General features: G+C 40.2%; 1 protein-coding gene across 1 annotated transcript; it reads right to left on the bottom strand.

The window, feature by feature from the left end:
• Positions 1–112: 112 nt before the first annotated feature.
• On the bottom strand, positions 113–10971 carry plekhg7 (pleckstrin homology domain containing, family G (with RhoGef domain) member 7). The gene is given in 17 exon segments (XM_062421423.1): positions 113–377; positions 1074–1171; positions 1396–1549; positions 1656–1735; positions 1827–1914; positions 2251–2366; positions 3375–3549; positions 4044–4157; positions 4510–4608; positions 4848–4943; positions 5192–5341; positions 5800–5901; positions 6214–6254; positions 6893–7011; positions 9367–9389; positions 10208–10885; positions 10888–10971. Coding segments are annotated over 17 exon segments (2310 nt in total). The 5' UTR covers positions 10954–10971; the 3' UTR covers positions 113–266.
• Between the last annotated feature and the right edge of the window lie 4948 nt (positions 10972–15919).

Below are 15919 nucleotides of genomic sequence, written 5' to 3'. Positions count from 1 at the left end.
TTCAGACTTAATCATTATGTGATACTATGAAGGGTTAGAATATGAACAGTATGTGAGGGTTAAAAATGAAAAACACTCAAGAACAACTTGTGCTACACAATCAGATATTTATTGTACACTACTGCAGCAGCTGCCTCTCAGGGCTAACAATGAATTTACAAAATAATCCTAGTGCTAGAACAGTCATTTAAAAGACTTCAGGGGGACAGTGAAGTGCACATTGACAGTAGGGACGGTTGAGATGGCTTCTAGTGCTGTCTGATGGGTCATATCTGTGAAGACTCCAGCCACAGTGAGTAGCCCTTGACTCGCGGCTGCTGAGAGTCCAGCTTCAGCAGTGCCGTCATGGCGCCCTCTATCTTTGACATCCACACTCGCTAGAAAACACACACAAAAGTTTTCAGAAAGAGAAATATCAGGTTTACTGTTAGGATGGTTTCCTCAGACAATACTGATTATTCAATTTGCTTCGCCCTTCATTTGTAAAGTGTATTGACAAGAGCCATTAGCAATACTTTTCTATAGCACTTAAAAACAGCATCATATATGCACAATCACTCCTGTTCAGTGACTTTTTAACAATTTCCCTCCATTTACAGAGAGACTCAAATAAATGACTGGCAGAACCGCTACTCTACTGGAAATTATATTGTTATATTCAAGAATAATTAACCTAATATGAAAAAGCTCATACATTTTTAAAAGGTTACTACTTGCAGATACAAACCATGAAAATTTTAGGAAGAGGAAACTTTAGGCACATGTCTATAAATAACTGAGCGTTCAAAGTACTCTAATGTGTAAGTTAAGAATTGATTTATTTGATAATCTTTCAAACCTACATTGAGAGATATATATATTTAAAAAGATAATCGAGAATAAAAACCCTAAAGCCTTATTGCTGGGATTCTCTGTTAACAGTGCAGCCAGAATATAATTTGAATATATAAATAATATATCTCTATATCATTTTGCACATCTGTATGGTATGTATTCATTATTTTCATGAAGGTGCACGGCCAGTTGTTATTGGACAGCAGGTCTTCTGAAACTTGACAGTTGAAGTGATCTACCTTGGCAGCCTCTGACGCAGCTTGCAGGATGAATGCACCTATGCACTGCTGGTAGCGGTTCTGGTGCATGACTATGAAAGAATGAGGCAGCCCCGATGCTATGAAGGAAGCAGAAAATAACAATTCTTCCATTAAATGACTGTAACAAACAATACTGGTTGTCCTTGTCTGGCTTATTCTAATCAGTGTAGTCACTCTGATACTAAAATGCTAAATGCTAAAAATAAACCATATGGTGATCATCACAGCGTCAAATTTGACAGTAAATAAGCATTCTGAAGGTTTACAAGGTATAAAATACTAGTACTAATGTTTTTAATACTTGAGGCGTTAAGTTGATCAATGTTCTTGAGCTGGAGTCGGTCCAGAGAGACAGGCTGGTCCAGAACCGTGAAGGTGCATCCCTCCTTCAGCAGCTGATCCAGCTCCAGGTGCTGCGGCGTCCTAAGAGGATTTTGTTCTGGGCCGATGGACCGCTGCTCAAGACAGGGTAGAGGGGACAGAGTGTAATGAAGTTACAACACCCTTTTTCCGGGGATGACGCCTCATACTGTATTGAATATCCACCAGAGAGGCACATACCTTCTTGTTTCGCTTTATCTTTGTGATCAGCAGGAATTCGTCAAACAGGAACAGATAGACATCGATCATCTTTGTGTTCTCTGGTAAAGAACCGAAGAGAGATAGTGTCAGATTGTGCTCAAAACTAAGCGGTAACGTAAAGTCTGTTGTACCGGTTCCAACTTTACAAACCTATGAGCACCAGTTTCCCTTCGTGAAGCAGGCTCCTGTGAGAAATGAGATTCTCCAGGGTGACAGCCTTCAAAAGATGCTTCAGATTCTGAAAGAGAAGCAGTCAATCAGGCGAGGAGGAAGAATTTTCAACCTTTTGACAAGTAAGCTGATATTTCAACATTTGCATTTCTGAGACCAAAGTAACAGCAAATGACACACAGCTTTGTAAAATGTAAATAATCGGAAATCCTTTTCTTTTCATGAGGACTTTGATATCTGATTTCACTCCCAAATAGGTAAATGATTGGATCATCTGCACAATAGAGATGTGTGCACTGCTGTGACTTTCATCCTTTGCTTTGTCAACATGGCTCTCGCAAACACTCACACGTGCAAAAGCTTTATTATTAATATATTAACAAACACCCATAATCATACAGACCTCAGGGATGAAGGCACGTTTGTCTCTCTCCCAAACAGGCAGCCAAACCAGGGCATCTCTCAGCTGTTTCACCTTCTGGTAGTTATCCAGCCATTTGACCTTTCCCTCTAAATCACCTGGAGACAGACAGAGATGCCGTTTCAGTCAAGAAGGACAAAAAACAGACAAAAAACGCTCAGTGGAATGCATTGCTAAAAAGCTCATTTGTTAAGGAAGTATTACTGAACTTTGGGATCGAATTGCTCACATTCGTAAGATCTTTATTTCAAATAACAGGTAAAAAAGTTTTCATAGTGTAACAACGTGGCTCATGTCTTGTAGTGATAGCTGCCTGACAAAACATGGGTGTGACTGTATCGTGAGAGATTACAACAGACTCAGCTTTTACAGTAAATATCCCCCACACCCAGGAGATATTGGCCTACTCATCATAGCAGAGAAACGATTTTTGTCACGCCAACTCCCCAGTTCTGCCGCACCTGTTTAATGGCTATGGTAAAGTATATAATTAGAGATTTGTGAGCCAACGCTGTGTGGCTCTGAAAGTTTATTTATTCAGTACAAAAAATAGGCAGTGATGGTGTGCAACTGCAGCACATTTCCCACAGCCTGTCCATCTAGTTACAGAGTAAACCGCCGCAACAGGTCTACAGGCTGATACACGCAGTGAAGAATGACCGGTCAGGGCTCCTGGCTGACATCAAAGGCATGTAACCTGTTTGCCGTAAAACACACAAACGGGTCTCTCTGTGTTGACAGAGATAACCTCATTTCCATTTGCGTATACATTGTTCTCGAGATCATAAAATGTTTGTAAACCACTTCCACAGCCCTGAGGAATAAACGATCCGCTGAATGACATCGCTGAATTGTTGTCACATGAAGCGGAAAAGAAAGCTTGTCATCAGCAGCTGACAAGATCTGTGTGAAATGCTTTAAGTCACATAACTCGCCACGCAACAATACGCACTTAATCAACGAAAGCAGTCTGCTGGTGAGGAAGGTGGTAGAGAGCATTACGGCATCACAGCATGTTTTGAGGAAATATGGGCCTCTTCAAGTTATGTGTTTGAAAATGTTTTTAAATCAAAGTAATTAACGGGAAAGCGGTGTGTGCTGCTCACATATAGATGTGTCCACTTGCTCTGCTACAGCCTGCAGGCCTCTGGTTTCCTCCTCTGTCTGAAATCTCTTTGCGATATTCCGCAGCAAGAGCGGATATCGGGTGAGTCTCTGCAGTGGTGCCACCAGCAGGTCACGCAGTTGCAGCCTCCTGCACTGCTCATTCCTCTCACACCACTGGGAAGAAGAGGAACGAAAAAGAGGGAGGTTAGGGGTCGACACAGGGTTTGTTAGAACAGAAGACAGGGGGGATGGGCAGTGAAAAGCGTGAGAAGAAAAATGATATCTAAAACCAAACCAGAACAAAACTCCAAACAGGTTCATAAGCATGGATGACAGGAAAGGTTACACAGGGAATAAATGATCACATTCCTCTCTTTGGCAGGCCTCAGTGATACTGAACAGGTTGTTTGCTGTTAGGCAGGGATGTTGCTACATGTCCTCTCTCATACTTGGCACTGCACTGCCTGCCGTGTTGTCAAGGTACACGGTGTCCTTGCCCCACACACACACACACACACACACACACACACACACACACACACACACACACACACACACACACACACACACACACACACACACACACACACACACACACACACACACACACACACACACACACACACACACACACAACTTAGTTGCTTTCAGTGACTCTCCTACTGTACCTTCACATATGATCCAAAGTCCTCTCTTGGCTTCAGGCTGTCCAGATAAAGCAGAGCGGTGGAGTAATTGAGGCAGTACTTCTGTAGGCAGTGGCATATGCTCTCTTGGAAAGCCTGCCAACAGATAGGAGTGTTATACAAACACTGCTGGGTCACATCAGCTACTAAGCTGCAGATAAACAAATCATAAAAAGCAAGAAGAAAATATTATATATTCATTTATATTTAGTGTGCACAAATAAAGTATAAAATAACTCTAAATATCACAATCTTTGATTACTAATAACATTTTAGTTTAACAAATACTGGATATCCAGCAGCCTTTACCGGTCTCTAACTGAAAATAAGAGATTTCCTTTGTCTCCGATGTCTAATTAGTTGAGTTTAACTGTTGGATGAATAATTGCGTGCAGATTAGAATCAGTGTGTCACCGTCACTGTGTCTTCGCACATGAGTCATACTAGCCTTGCCAAGCAGCTCCAGCAGGGTGGGCCTGCCACCCTCGGTAATCTCCAACGCATCCTTGATGACATGGAGGAGGTTGTTCAGGAAACCAAAGCTCACCTGCAGAAAGCAGAAAACAATCAGTGTCAAGTATCACCACACCAGTAAGATAATTACATAAGAACAGAATCGTGTTATAGATACTACATGAAGATACAAAAATTCCTAATGTTCTTATTTTGCTTATGACGCTGCACAATGGACTCTTATTTCAATGGCATGAAGGCTGCTGTTATATTATTTACATAGTGCATCCAAAGTTAGCAGGCCTATTGTTACTTATTTGCATCACGTCTCACCAGGCAAAGCTCGTTGAGGTTTGCAAACAGCCTCCACGAGTCAACATCAGTCAGGCAGTTCCTCTCATGCAGGTTTGTGAGTGCTGCCAAAAACACCTGAATGCAACAAAGAAGTCAGAGAGAGAATGGGCTCAGACAATCTGTTGTGCTGGCATACAATTTCTAATCCATGGCTGTAAAGAATGGAAAACTTGAAAAGACTTTTACACGAGGGATCAGTGACAAGACAAACAGCACAAAGCAGCAGGTGTTGGGTTTCATTTGGGTTTGGTCATTTTATTTGTGGTCCTGTGGTTTGTTTGTTTGTGCATATTTGCCTGTGCGTGGGCATTGTGCAGAGTCACCTCTTTGAGAACCATGAGCTGATCCAGGAAGTAAACACACTCGCTAGTGAAGAGTTCCCAGATAGCCTCTTGTCTCTTGAAGCCCTGAGGGTCAGAGGTGGCGTTCACCTGGGAAGACTGGTCCCGCAGGAACTCTGACAGAGAGTAGTCCTACATACAAAGGGATAGAAACAGAAAAATCATTGATTGGCAGGAAGGAAAAACTACTAAGGTAGACGAATAAAGGGGAAGAATGAGACATTTATCTTCCTTTATATTGTATAATAACTGTATATTCTTTGACTGTAGGCATGTCAGTAAGGCATGTGCCAAGTTTGTTTGTGCACATGTGTTCAGTGGCTGACAGGTTACTGCCTAGAAATTCTGGTTCTTGCATAACTTGTGTCATTTAAACGTTGCAGGAGCTTCCCTCTCACTGCTGTTCTGTTATTTCTGAGCCACAAGTTAAACATTGAATCCTGTTTGGTTTGGAAATCTGGATCTCTTAGTTGTTCAGGCCGTGACTTTGCTTGGATTAGAAGTCATTCCATGCAGTCAGAACAAACACAATTGACACAACAAAAACCACAATGCTTAAGGGGTTTTTACTGACAGTGTTAAGTTCTCACCTTATACTTCTGAAGGTCAGGGTTTCTCCAGTCTGGAATCTGTACTGTTGAGAGATATTTCTCGATATCTGACACAGTGCCTATGTGCGACTTCCCTTTAGTCTGAAAGGTGAAAATATAGATACATTAGATATGCGTGCATAGTTGTGATTTTGTTCAAATATTTGTCCACATAACTGTCTTGCATGCTCAAAATCTTAATTAACAAGTTTGGCTCAAGTTTTGCATTACAAGTGTTTACCAATTACAAACCCTGTAGATGAGAGGAACCAAATTAATCTGCTTTGAGAAGTGGGTCAGAGAACAATGTCTAAACCAACTGCCAACTCCTAAAACAAAGTACATAAAAACTAACCACAAGCACTCTGGTGGCATGAAGCCACACACAGCAACCACCAAAAGACAACCACCTACCGTACTACGTCTTGAAAAAGGCCACTTTAACTTCTTAGTATCTGTAAAAAAAATTACAACCATAAACTACTGATTACTAAAAAATGGTACAAGGCAGAATTCTGTCCAACAGATGGGATTAGAATCGAACAAACAGAACAGTGTGTTCGGATAAAAACTGTGGTGGACCTGAGAACACGACTTACAGAAAGTGAAATATGCTGTTATTTTTGCACATACGACTGGTTAAAGATTTATGATGGATTATATATAAATTCAATTTAGGTTTGCCTGGAAAAAGTTGTGCAACAATGTGCTTCTTATTAAAACTCTAAAAGTGCCAAATATGAAAGCATGAATGAAAACTAAAACTTGCAGCAGCTACTAACTCTCCTGACTGGGGGTCAAGGGTCAAAACTACTACTACTACTATTTGGTGAACCTCTGTTACAGAGAGCGGGCCACGACCAAACGTCAATGTGCACATGTTGCTCTGATTTGTTTGTTAAGGGCCCATTTTGTTAATAGGTCATTTTGCTCATCAAATGGTATGTTGACTGAAGGAAGATAAATCAGTTTATGCATCACTTAACAGCGGGCGGATCACTGGTGTTCTGCCAGAACTGATAGAGACTTGGCTCACCGATTGATAAACAACATATACAATAATTTAAGTATATTACACAATACATCATTTTACCAGAGAAGTTGGACCCGTTCAATATGTCAGCAACTCCATTGGATACAAAAAGGTCTCCTGGTGAAACATCCAATCCTGGCAAGCTGACAACCACAGAGCTCCGCCTCCTCTCCTGCAGCCTGAAGACACAGCAGGCAGGTAAACGTCATGAGACCCTCCACTTGAAACTTTTTCTTTTGGAAACACCCTAAAATGTAAACTGGTAGCAGTGCTTGACATTTTAAAAACAGCCCCATTGGGCATCTGAGATCCAGTGCAACAAGAATTGTTATTATTCTATTGTAAATGTACAGCCAAGAGAAAAGACTTACTGCAAGTCACAGGAAATAACAGAATTCCTCTTGTCATTTTACATGGTTGAAATACCACTGAAATACCATCTGCATTGTGCAGCAAATTGGCGATTAATACAAGTCGCAGAATTTATGAAGGACAAGTATTATGTGTCTGGCTTATATGTGGATAGCTGCAGATTAATGGATCATCCTATTTGTGTGGAAGGAGGTGAGCTGTCATTGTGTGCCAATGATAATCCTCTTTGTCTCCTTTCATAGTTGGTGACCAAGCCATAGCTGAAGCTGGAAAAACACAGGCCTGCCTTTTAGCCTCAGGCAAAGCTCAAGCTGCTACTGTTCTCAAGTGTTTTGACTTATCCTCTGCTGTTGTACCTCAAGGATTATTGCTGAAATTAAAAATAAGCATTTACGTGTGAAAATCTAAATTTTAACTCCATGCCTGTTGTAATTCAAAGATATTACAGAGTTTAGAGAGATTGATATTAAGTATTAGGACTGAATATCTAGAAAAGGCATGATCAGGTGAATGTTTTCATTCGTTACAAGAATAAAAAGATTCTTAATGTAGTAAAACTTGAATGGTGGCTGTTTAATCACAATAATCACAATCCAAACAATGCCAAGCTGACTTCTAGTGTTTTAGCATGGCTGCAGTCAGCAAAATAAGGTACACAGCAACCAGACAGGCTGGTTTCACAAAAGGTAAGGTTCACTTTCAGCAAACTGACGCTGGTCAGTGATCTGAGTCCATGCTCTGTGGTTTCACTTCTAAATTTTTCAGGGTCTTGGAGTTAATAGAACAGTTTAGAGTAGATAGAAAAGCAACCAATGAAGGAGAAATAATTACACATCATTTGAAAGAAGGTTTGGAAAAGGCCATGAGGAAACTGGCTTACGGATGAGGGCTAATGTCTCTGTTTATGTTAACAATACAATAAAGTCGAGCAGAAGTACAAGCAAGAGGAACAATGCTGGTACTGTTTTTTTCTATTATTGTATGTTAAAACTTTGTAATGCGTTGTATTTTCTTCCTCTACAAAGTACAAATACAAGTAGTTGCATTTCTGATGCCTGCTCAGTTGGACAAACAGCCAACTACGACTAACTCGAGTGCACATAAAGGCCAACCTGTACACTTGGAGGATAAGTTAGTCTGCAGCTGAACAGTGGTAACCTGGTACGTTTTCCTTCAGGACTACTTTGTTGAAATGTGAAAGAACCAGTTGTTCCTTGCTCTCGCTGGCGATGACTGTGTTCTTCCTGGTAAACTTAAACCCCCCTCCCTCCACATCAATGTATAGGGGGGCAGTGCTGAATCAACAGTAAAACATATTGTAGTCCGCAGCAGTCGTACCTGAGTACTGCAGAGGATGCGTGGCTAATAGGACAGTAAATAAAGGCACGATTATGGCTGTAAACCAGGTCAGTGCCTCCGTGCAGTTCATTTCACAGCATCCTCACAATGACATCCTGTTGCTTGGTGGCAACTCCGAAAGCTCTCTCTGTGTCAGCCTCTCTGCCACCGAGAGCACTTGTAAAAATGGGCGCTTTGTTCATGCACAACGAGAGAAATAATGATGCTCAAAAACAAAACTGTCTCAACCAATGGCTCGCAGGGCCCGGTCACTGTAAGAGGCACAGTGCCAGGGTGTAATTACAGGGACAATAGCTGCCTAATTATCCAGTGAGGGGAAGAGCCCAGCAGCCCATTAGGAGGGGTGTGGGTGGCGGTAAGAGAAAACAGCCTTAATGAGGGTTTGTCTAGCCCATACATAACCATGGGACTCTCAAAACTTAACCCACCAAGCTTATGCTCCATTAACAACGACATGACTGACAATGAATGCACAATGGGGCTCCTTGAATGAAAGGTCCAATCATCTTTACTCACGGGTGTCCAGTAAGCACATACAGCAAGGTGCTCTGCATGTTAAGGCAAAATGTTAAAGCTAAAGTTTTTGTGTTAATGAGATGATTTGACAGACATTTAGGAGACATAAGCAGCAATGGATCATTATGCAAATCAGAGATGAATCAAAGGGATGAAAAAAATCCCCCAAAAACAAAGGTGAGCTCTGTAGTCCAGCTTATCATACAGGAAAAACATTTGACTACATTCCTGATATACAAACTTCAAACTACTCTGACAACATGCAAGGAGACATGAAGTGGACCTACCTATTATGGTAATGCCCTTTCTCCTGTAAAAGAGGAAAACACTGCATCAGTTCATGTAAAACTTTAACATTTCAATACTCATACATCACTATTCACTGAAATTATATAATAACCTAACATAAATTCATTGAAATGATTAACTTCTTCGGCTTTGGGTGGTGAAACCACAAGTAAAATCACTTTATAATCTAAAAAAAAGAATGGTCATACAGTAGATTTTGATGCTCTATTATACTATTTACATGCCATATTAACAGTGTCTGACTGTACGCTGTGCATTAAACAGAACATGCTCAGACCTCCGACTGCTAACGACACCACTATATCACTTTCAAAGACATTCAAATCTGAGTCAGTCCTTTAAGTGGTCGCTTGGATTCAAAAGCCTCCGATATCTGAGGAGAATGTCGGGACTTTATTAAGAATGTGCCTGCTTGAATACCAGGAGCTGATGAATAGATCTCCCCATTATCTTTTTCCATCGCTCACTGACCCCTCCATTATTGGGTGACTGCTGACTGCGGTGAATAGGGGCCCAAGGAGAACACTTCCCAGGGCTCTCCGGGCAGTGGGATGGTCAGAGCTGTCAGTGCATGTAACTGCTGATTCATTTGCTGTCAAAAGCTTGCATTGTGAATGACCACCACAGGAGGCAAGGCGGAATGAGGGAGAGAGGGCTTCCGCAAGGAAAGAATGTGTAACAATTTAATTTATAGGCTTTGGATTAAAAAAAAATCAGCACATGGCTCTAGGTGATGGTGGGAAGCGGTTTGCATGTTTCCCTTGCAATGCAGACATGCGTCAGTTAAAATAATGCTTTGACAGACATTTAAAAGCTCACCTGTACTTCACCATCAGGAAATCCAAATTCTTTCATAAGAGTAGGATGAGCACTGCGGCATTCTTGCCTCGTGGAAGCAAAACCGTTGTCAAAAGTCTTTGATCTATGTGATCTTGTTCTCTGTCGGCCAGAGGATGAAATGGACTGATGATCATGACAGATCTCTCCATCAGAGAGGGGGCTCGCTGCAAGAGGAGACTTGACTCTGTGTCCTGGGGACAGGGGGGATATGGTGGATGGCGTGCTCGCAGTGGAAGGCTCCTCCTTTGTCCTCCCCATTCTGACAGAATCATTTAGAGGACGTCGGGTGCTCCTCATCCTCCTTAAGGTGGGAGATGTGGAGATGCGGCCAGGAGCCTGCCGGTCAAACTGGAACAAAGGTGCAACCAAACCATGAGTGTCCACCAGGGACGAATGTCTCAACTTAGAGTGCGTCCGTGTGAGATCTATGTGCATTATGACTGGGTTGCTGGTCTGACACTCCTTGTGCTCAGAGGGCCCCAAATCCGTTTGTGTCTGCGCGTTCACCACACCTGTGGTGACAACTTCATTTTCAACCCATTCAATGTAACTCCAGTCCAACTTCTGTTCAACATCCTGGCCTTTGTCCTGCAGAATAACGTGCTTCAGTGATGTAGACATTTTAAACTCAAAGTCATTGTAGTGCAAGATCAGAAAACGTGTGGTTCAATGGTGTGGTTGCTTTGCTTCTTCTGGGTTAAGGTCAGATGATAATCCTGTTGCATTCCAACACTGATCACACCATTCACCTCTCAAGCTTCTGAGGGGAAAAAAAGAGTAGAAAACGCGTCAAAACCCACAAGCAAAACGAAGCAGGCTGGGCACACACTTACCACCTAATCTTCTAAAAGGGGATTTGAACAGGGTTGAAAATGGCTGGTTGGCAGTGAAGTAGCCTTACAAAGATATAGTCCAATTCTGTGAGTCTGAACACGTGTGTGTGTGTGTGTGTGTGTGTGTGTGTGTGTGTGTGTGTGTGTGTGTGTGTGTGTGTGTGTGTGTGTGTGTGTGTGTGTGTGTGTGTAGGAGGGAAACAGGTGGACTTTCCGATCCTAATAATAACCAAGAGAAAGATGTTACGGAACTTACTATGTATTACAGTGTAAGATTAGGTAAATAAATCAGATAAATATTTTATTGACTTGGCCAATAGCTCCATACTCAGCTGCAATCAACTTAAATGAAATACATAGCCAACAAAACCATACAGTATTACACTAAAGACACAATAATAAGTTACATACAACAAAATAGAAAAACTAAGTATATTGTATACACGTATATTGCATACACCTTGTGGATGATATAAGTATATTAGCATTAGAAAATGAGGAATGAAATGATAAAACAATTCATAATGCATAGAACTAAACAGCAGTGCCTCCTTATAAGACACTACACAAGTACAATATGGAGCTGCACAGTTTGTTAATTTAAGTACTGACAACGTAGTGTGAGACAGAAAGTTCTTTGATGTTGATCTTTTCTATTGGCAATCTAATTAAGATACTCTCCGGTCGCTTTCACCAAATCGAGATCACAACATTAGTTACTCAAAGCCACGCGAGCTCATCCACGAGGCAACAAAGGCAAGAGAAGAAACAATGCGACAACAACCTGTAACTTTTCAGACAACGAACTCTACTGGATATCACCTGTGCGACAAGAGAAACAGCACCCGGCTCAGAAAGAGTCTCATTAAAATGTAAGAAGTCTGGTTTACTTACATCCACCACCGGTGCTCCGCGACGACTCTACAGACTGGCGATGAAGTGAAGTGTGACCGGGGGAGTGGAGGTGGAGGAGGAGGAGGAGGCGGGGGGCAGTCCTGGTGGTGTCGGAGGCAAACTGAGCAGCCAGGCTCAGATGTAAGGTTGAAAGAGATTTAGAGGGAGGATAAGTCTCCTGCAGACTGGTGTTTGGCGTTATGACAACAGACAAGAGAAAAAGGAACAGATAGGTGTAGAGAGAAGTGAATGAAGTGAGGGAGTGGAGATGTGCTGGAAAGGTGCGACTGCATGGGAACACCAACGCGCACGCTCGTTCTCTCTCTCTCTCTCTCTCTCTCTCTCTCTCTCTCTCTCTCTCTCTCACACACACACACACACACACAAAATAAGAAGTCCAATAAAAGTAAATTACATGTAGGCTACTTATCTTTTAATTAGTGGAATCATAGGAGATCAAAAGAAAACACAAACAGTGTAGTGTATATAAAGATAAATTAGTCTGTATACACTTATAGGAAAATCATTTTATTAAATGTCTTTTAATCAGTAGTTCTAACTACTACCATTCAGTACTGTTTAACTATATAACCATATGTTTACCACACTTTGTTTTTCTTTCATTAAGCATAGTATGTAGTAGCCATGTAGATTTATAGTATACATTCAGTGTAGTAATATGATTGTTGTCTTCTTTTTTAAAAATCATTCTGAATTATTAGACAAGGCAATGCAATTTATTTATAGGCCTATAGCACATTCAATACAAAGTGGCAATCCAAAACGCTTTAGAAACTTCATAACAAAATAAATAAAACAGGATTAAAAAAACAGCACACTTCAACTTCAACCTGACAGCATAGTTGATTCAAAGTGCTTCCCACATAGTGAGAACACGCAAAAAACAACATTATCATTAAATTAATATATAGTAAAACCAAAGCAGGGACAAAAGTTGAATCATAGGCAGCAGAGAGCAGGTAGGTTTGAAGTTTAGATATTATAATCAGGACAGGTTGTTGCAAGCATACTTGTTACAGTATGTTTTGGTAATATTGTCCTTAATTATGGCCTATTCCACCAAAGCTGGATGAAGCACTCCTGTACATCATATAATGTGATAAACTGTTCGCATTTTAACTTCCCATTTTCTGTTAAAGACTTTATATGCACACCAGGACTGTAAACGTTTTACTTCCAGGCAGACATAAACCCATTTGTGTGAAGACATTAAATCATTTTACACCATAAAAAGGTCAGCATCTGTGAGGCAAGGCTAAACTATAAAAATCAACTCCTCTTCCAAGGACTCCAGTCTCTTTTTCTGGTTCACAAAAGTGAGTATAACATTATGCAACATTTAGGCTATGGGGTACATAAAGTCTGTAGCATATAGTTTTTAGAGTTTATAGAGTTCAGAGTTTTTTTATTTATTTTTTATTCAAATGTGTGTCACTGCCTCTGGCCTGTAGACTGAGTGAATACCCTGAGGAACCAGAATGAAAACACCATTTCTGGTCCATTTGTTTGTACTTGACATACAAACATGGTTACATATACGCTGAATCACACGTTAGTGAATAATGTGAACACTAGAGGGCGACGTAGGGCAGATGATGGGATCGCCTGTATGACGTTGCAGCTGAGCCTCAACCCTTAGGATGAGGAGTGATCTCCAGCGGCCCCTGGTGTATCAATACAGGTAGTACATTATAATGTCTTCCAACACAGTCATCATATACAGTATACTAATTATTATGATCCTCAATGCCCCTCATCATCATTTATTCCACTTAATGAATGAAATCAATAAAGTTTAAGGAGTTAGGGGTTTCTGACATAATTTCAAGTAGGCCAAAATTTCTAGCAGCACTTCTAGTATATAAAGATACACTTACAATTAGCAATATTATTAGTTTTGGCACCACCATACCTCCTTTCACATGTTTTCACAATGAAATGTTCATCTGTTTATCGTCTTTATTGCTATCATGAAGGCATACGGAAACTTTTATTGGTCAGAACTCATTAGATGTCATTAAAACGATCATACATATTTCACAAAACACTTCATCAGAACAGAAAAATGCAGCAACATTTCACAGATGGAAGAAGTAGAAAAGGATTAGGGCCACATGTGAAGAAATCAAGGTCAGAAGTCTGAGGCTGTGTCTGAAATCACTCCCTATTTACTGCATAGTGCTCTACATTTACACGTACACCATTTTAACTGAGTGTCCGAACGCTGAGTGTAAATATCTCCACTAGATAGTGCCCTCAAATATTCCAAAATGAAGAGAAAAAAGTAGCGTACATGGCATGTACACTACTTTCTACCATAATGCAATGCTCCACATTTTAAAGATGTGAAAGCTACTCTAACTATTTAGTGTCTATTATATAGGGAGTAGTGAATGAGTGAATAAGAGAGTGACTCCAATACATTTTTCACATGGCCCTAACTGTCTTCCGTAATAAAGAAGTACCCACTCACTATTTTTCTTTTTTTGTCCTTAATTCTTATTGAAATTCAACAACACCACAATAAAATATCAGAAGAATAAAATTTCCACAGTAAAATATCTGAAGAATTGAGTTGGATAAAGTCTGCTTCACTCTGCTAACCCGGTTCAACCTGCCCTCCAAGTATTTCTTACAATAAACTGCACATCTGTGTGTCATTATGTTTAGAGATACAGTGATAAGTTAATTCATTGATTAGCTGATTGACAGAAGATTAGTTGGCAACTATTTTCTTAACTGATTAGTTGTTTAATCAAGTTTCAAGCACAAATGGTAAACATTGTCTGGTTCCAGGTCCAGCATCTCAAATATGAGGATTTGATGTTTTTCACGCTCATATATGACAGTAAACTAAATATCTTTGGGTTTTGGAATGTGGTTGAATAAAACAAGACATCTCATCAGAGTTGTGGGGAAATTAAAACAAGCATTTCTCACTCTTTTCTGACATTTTATAGACCAAATCGATTGAGAAAATGATCAGCAGCGATAATAAAAATCCTAATTAGTTTCAGCCTTAATTGTGATAAAAAAAGAAAGTGAAAAATACACTAATTTGTTCACTGCCAATCTTTGTGATGTTTCTGTGAAGGGAGTACCCAAACAAGCGCACACAACCTAGCTTATTTGGATAAAGTCAAATAATGTGTCCACCGTTTTGCAGACTATTAAAGTGTGATTTCCACCATTGTGTTGTCCTTTCCGCCCACTGCAAAGCTCATGCCTTTTTGTTGATTTTAAAAAACAAATTTGTTAAAAACCCATCTCATAATAACTGTGGACCACTAGTAGGTCATATTATATCATTTCAGCAGGTTTTATTTCAAAATCTATTTTCCCAATAACTATTTTGAGATCATTAAGTCCCTTTTCACAGTTGTTATCTAAGACAAACAAAGCACTTACGTTTGATTGTCTCTCTGTGAAATGACCTGCATTAAACCCTGATGCTGTGAAAAGGAGCAGGAATATTATGGAACAAAATATAAGATTAATTCACAGTTTCTTGGTTATATTGTATATTTTGTCTACATTTACAATCACTCATTTCACTATCTATCCATCACTCCATCTACACATTCATAAAAATAGCTTAAGTTTGAAACAACAATAAACAAGCCATATTTATTTTTAATTTATGCATGTTTCAATCCAATAAATGCAAGTAGGCTGCATATGTTGTAGTCTATTGAGCAGACGTTTTTATATATTTTGATATCTATCAGCATGTCTACTTTATAAACTTACTACCACTACAAATATGGGTTTATCGTGGTGTATATTTTACTTTAAAACTCTTAAGTAAGTCATTTAAATGAATGAGTACTTTTTCTGAAGGCCTGCTCTGAATGAAAACATGTCTCTGAACGGAATTTGCTCACAGCCCTGACAGCAGGAGTCTCCTCCCCCTGAAGTGGATGTGAAGAAGAGCCCTCTTCGG

The sequence above is a fragment of the Scomber scombrus genome, chromosome 6 (assembly GCF_963691925.1).
Source record: "Scomber scombrus chromosome 6, fScoSco1.1, whole genome shotgun sequence".
Classification (NCBI taxonomy): Eukaryota; Metazoa; Chordata; class Actinopteri; order Scombriformes; family Scombridae; genus Scomber; species Scomber scombrus.
The sequence above is the reverse complement of the archived record's forward strand: the minus strand, read 5'-3'. Positions and strand labels throughout refer to the sequence as shown.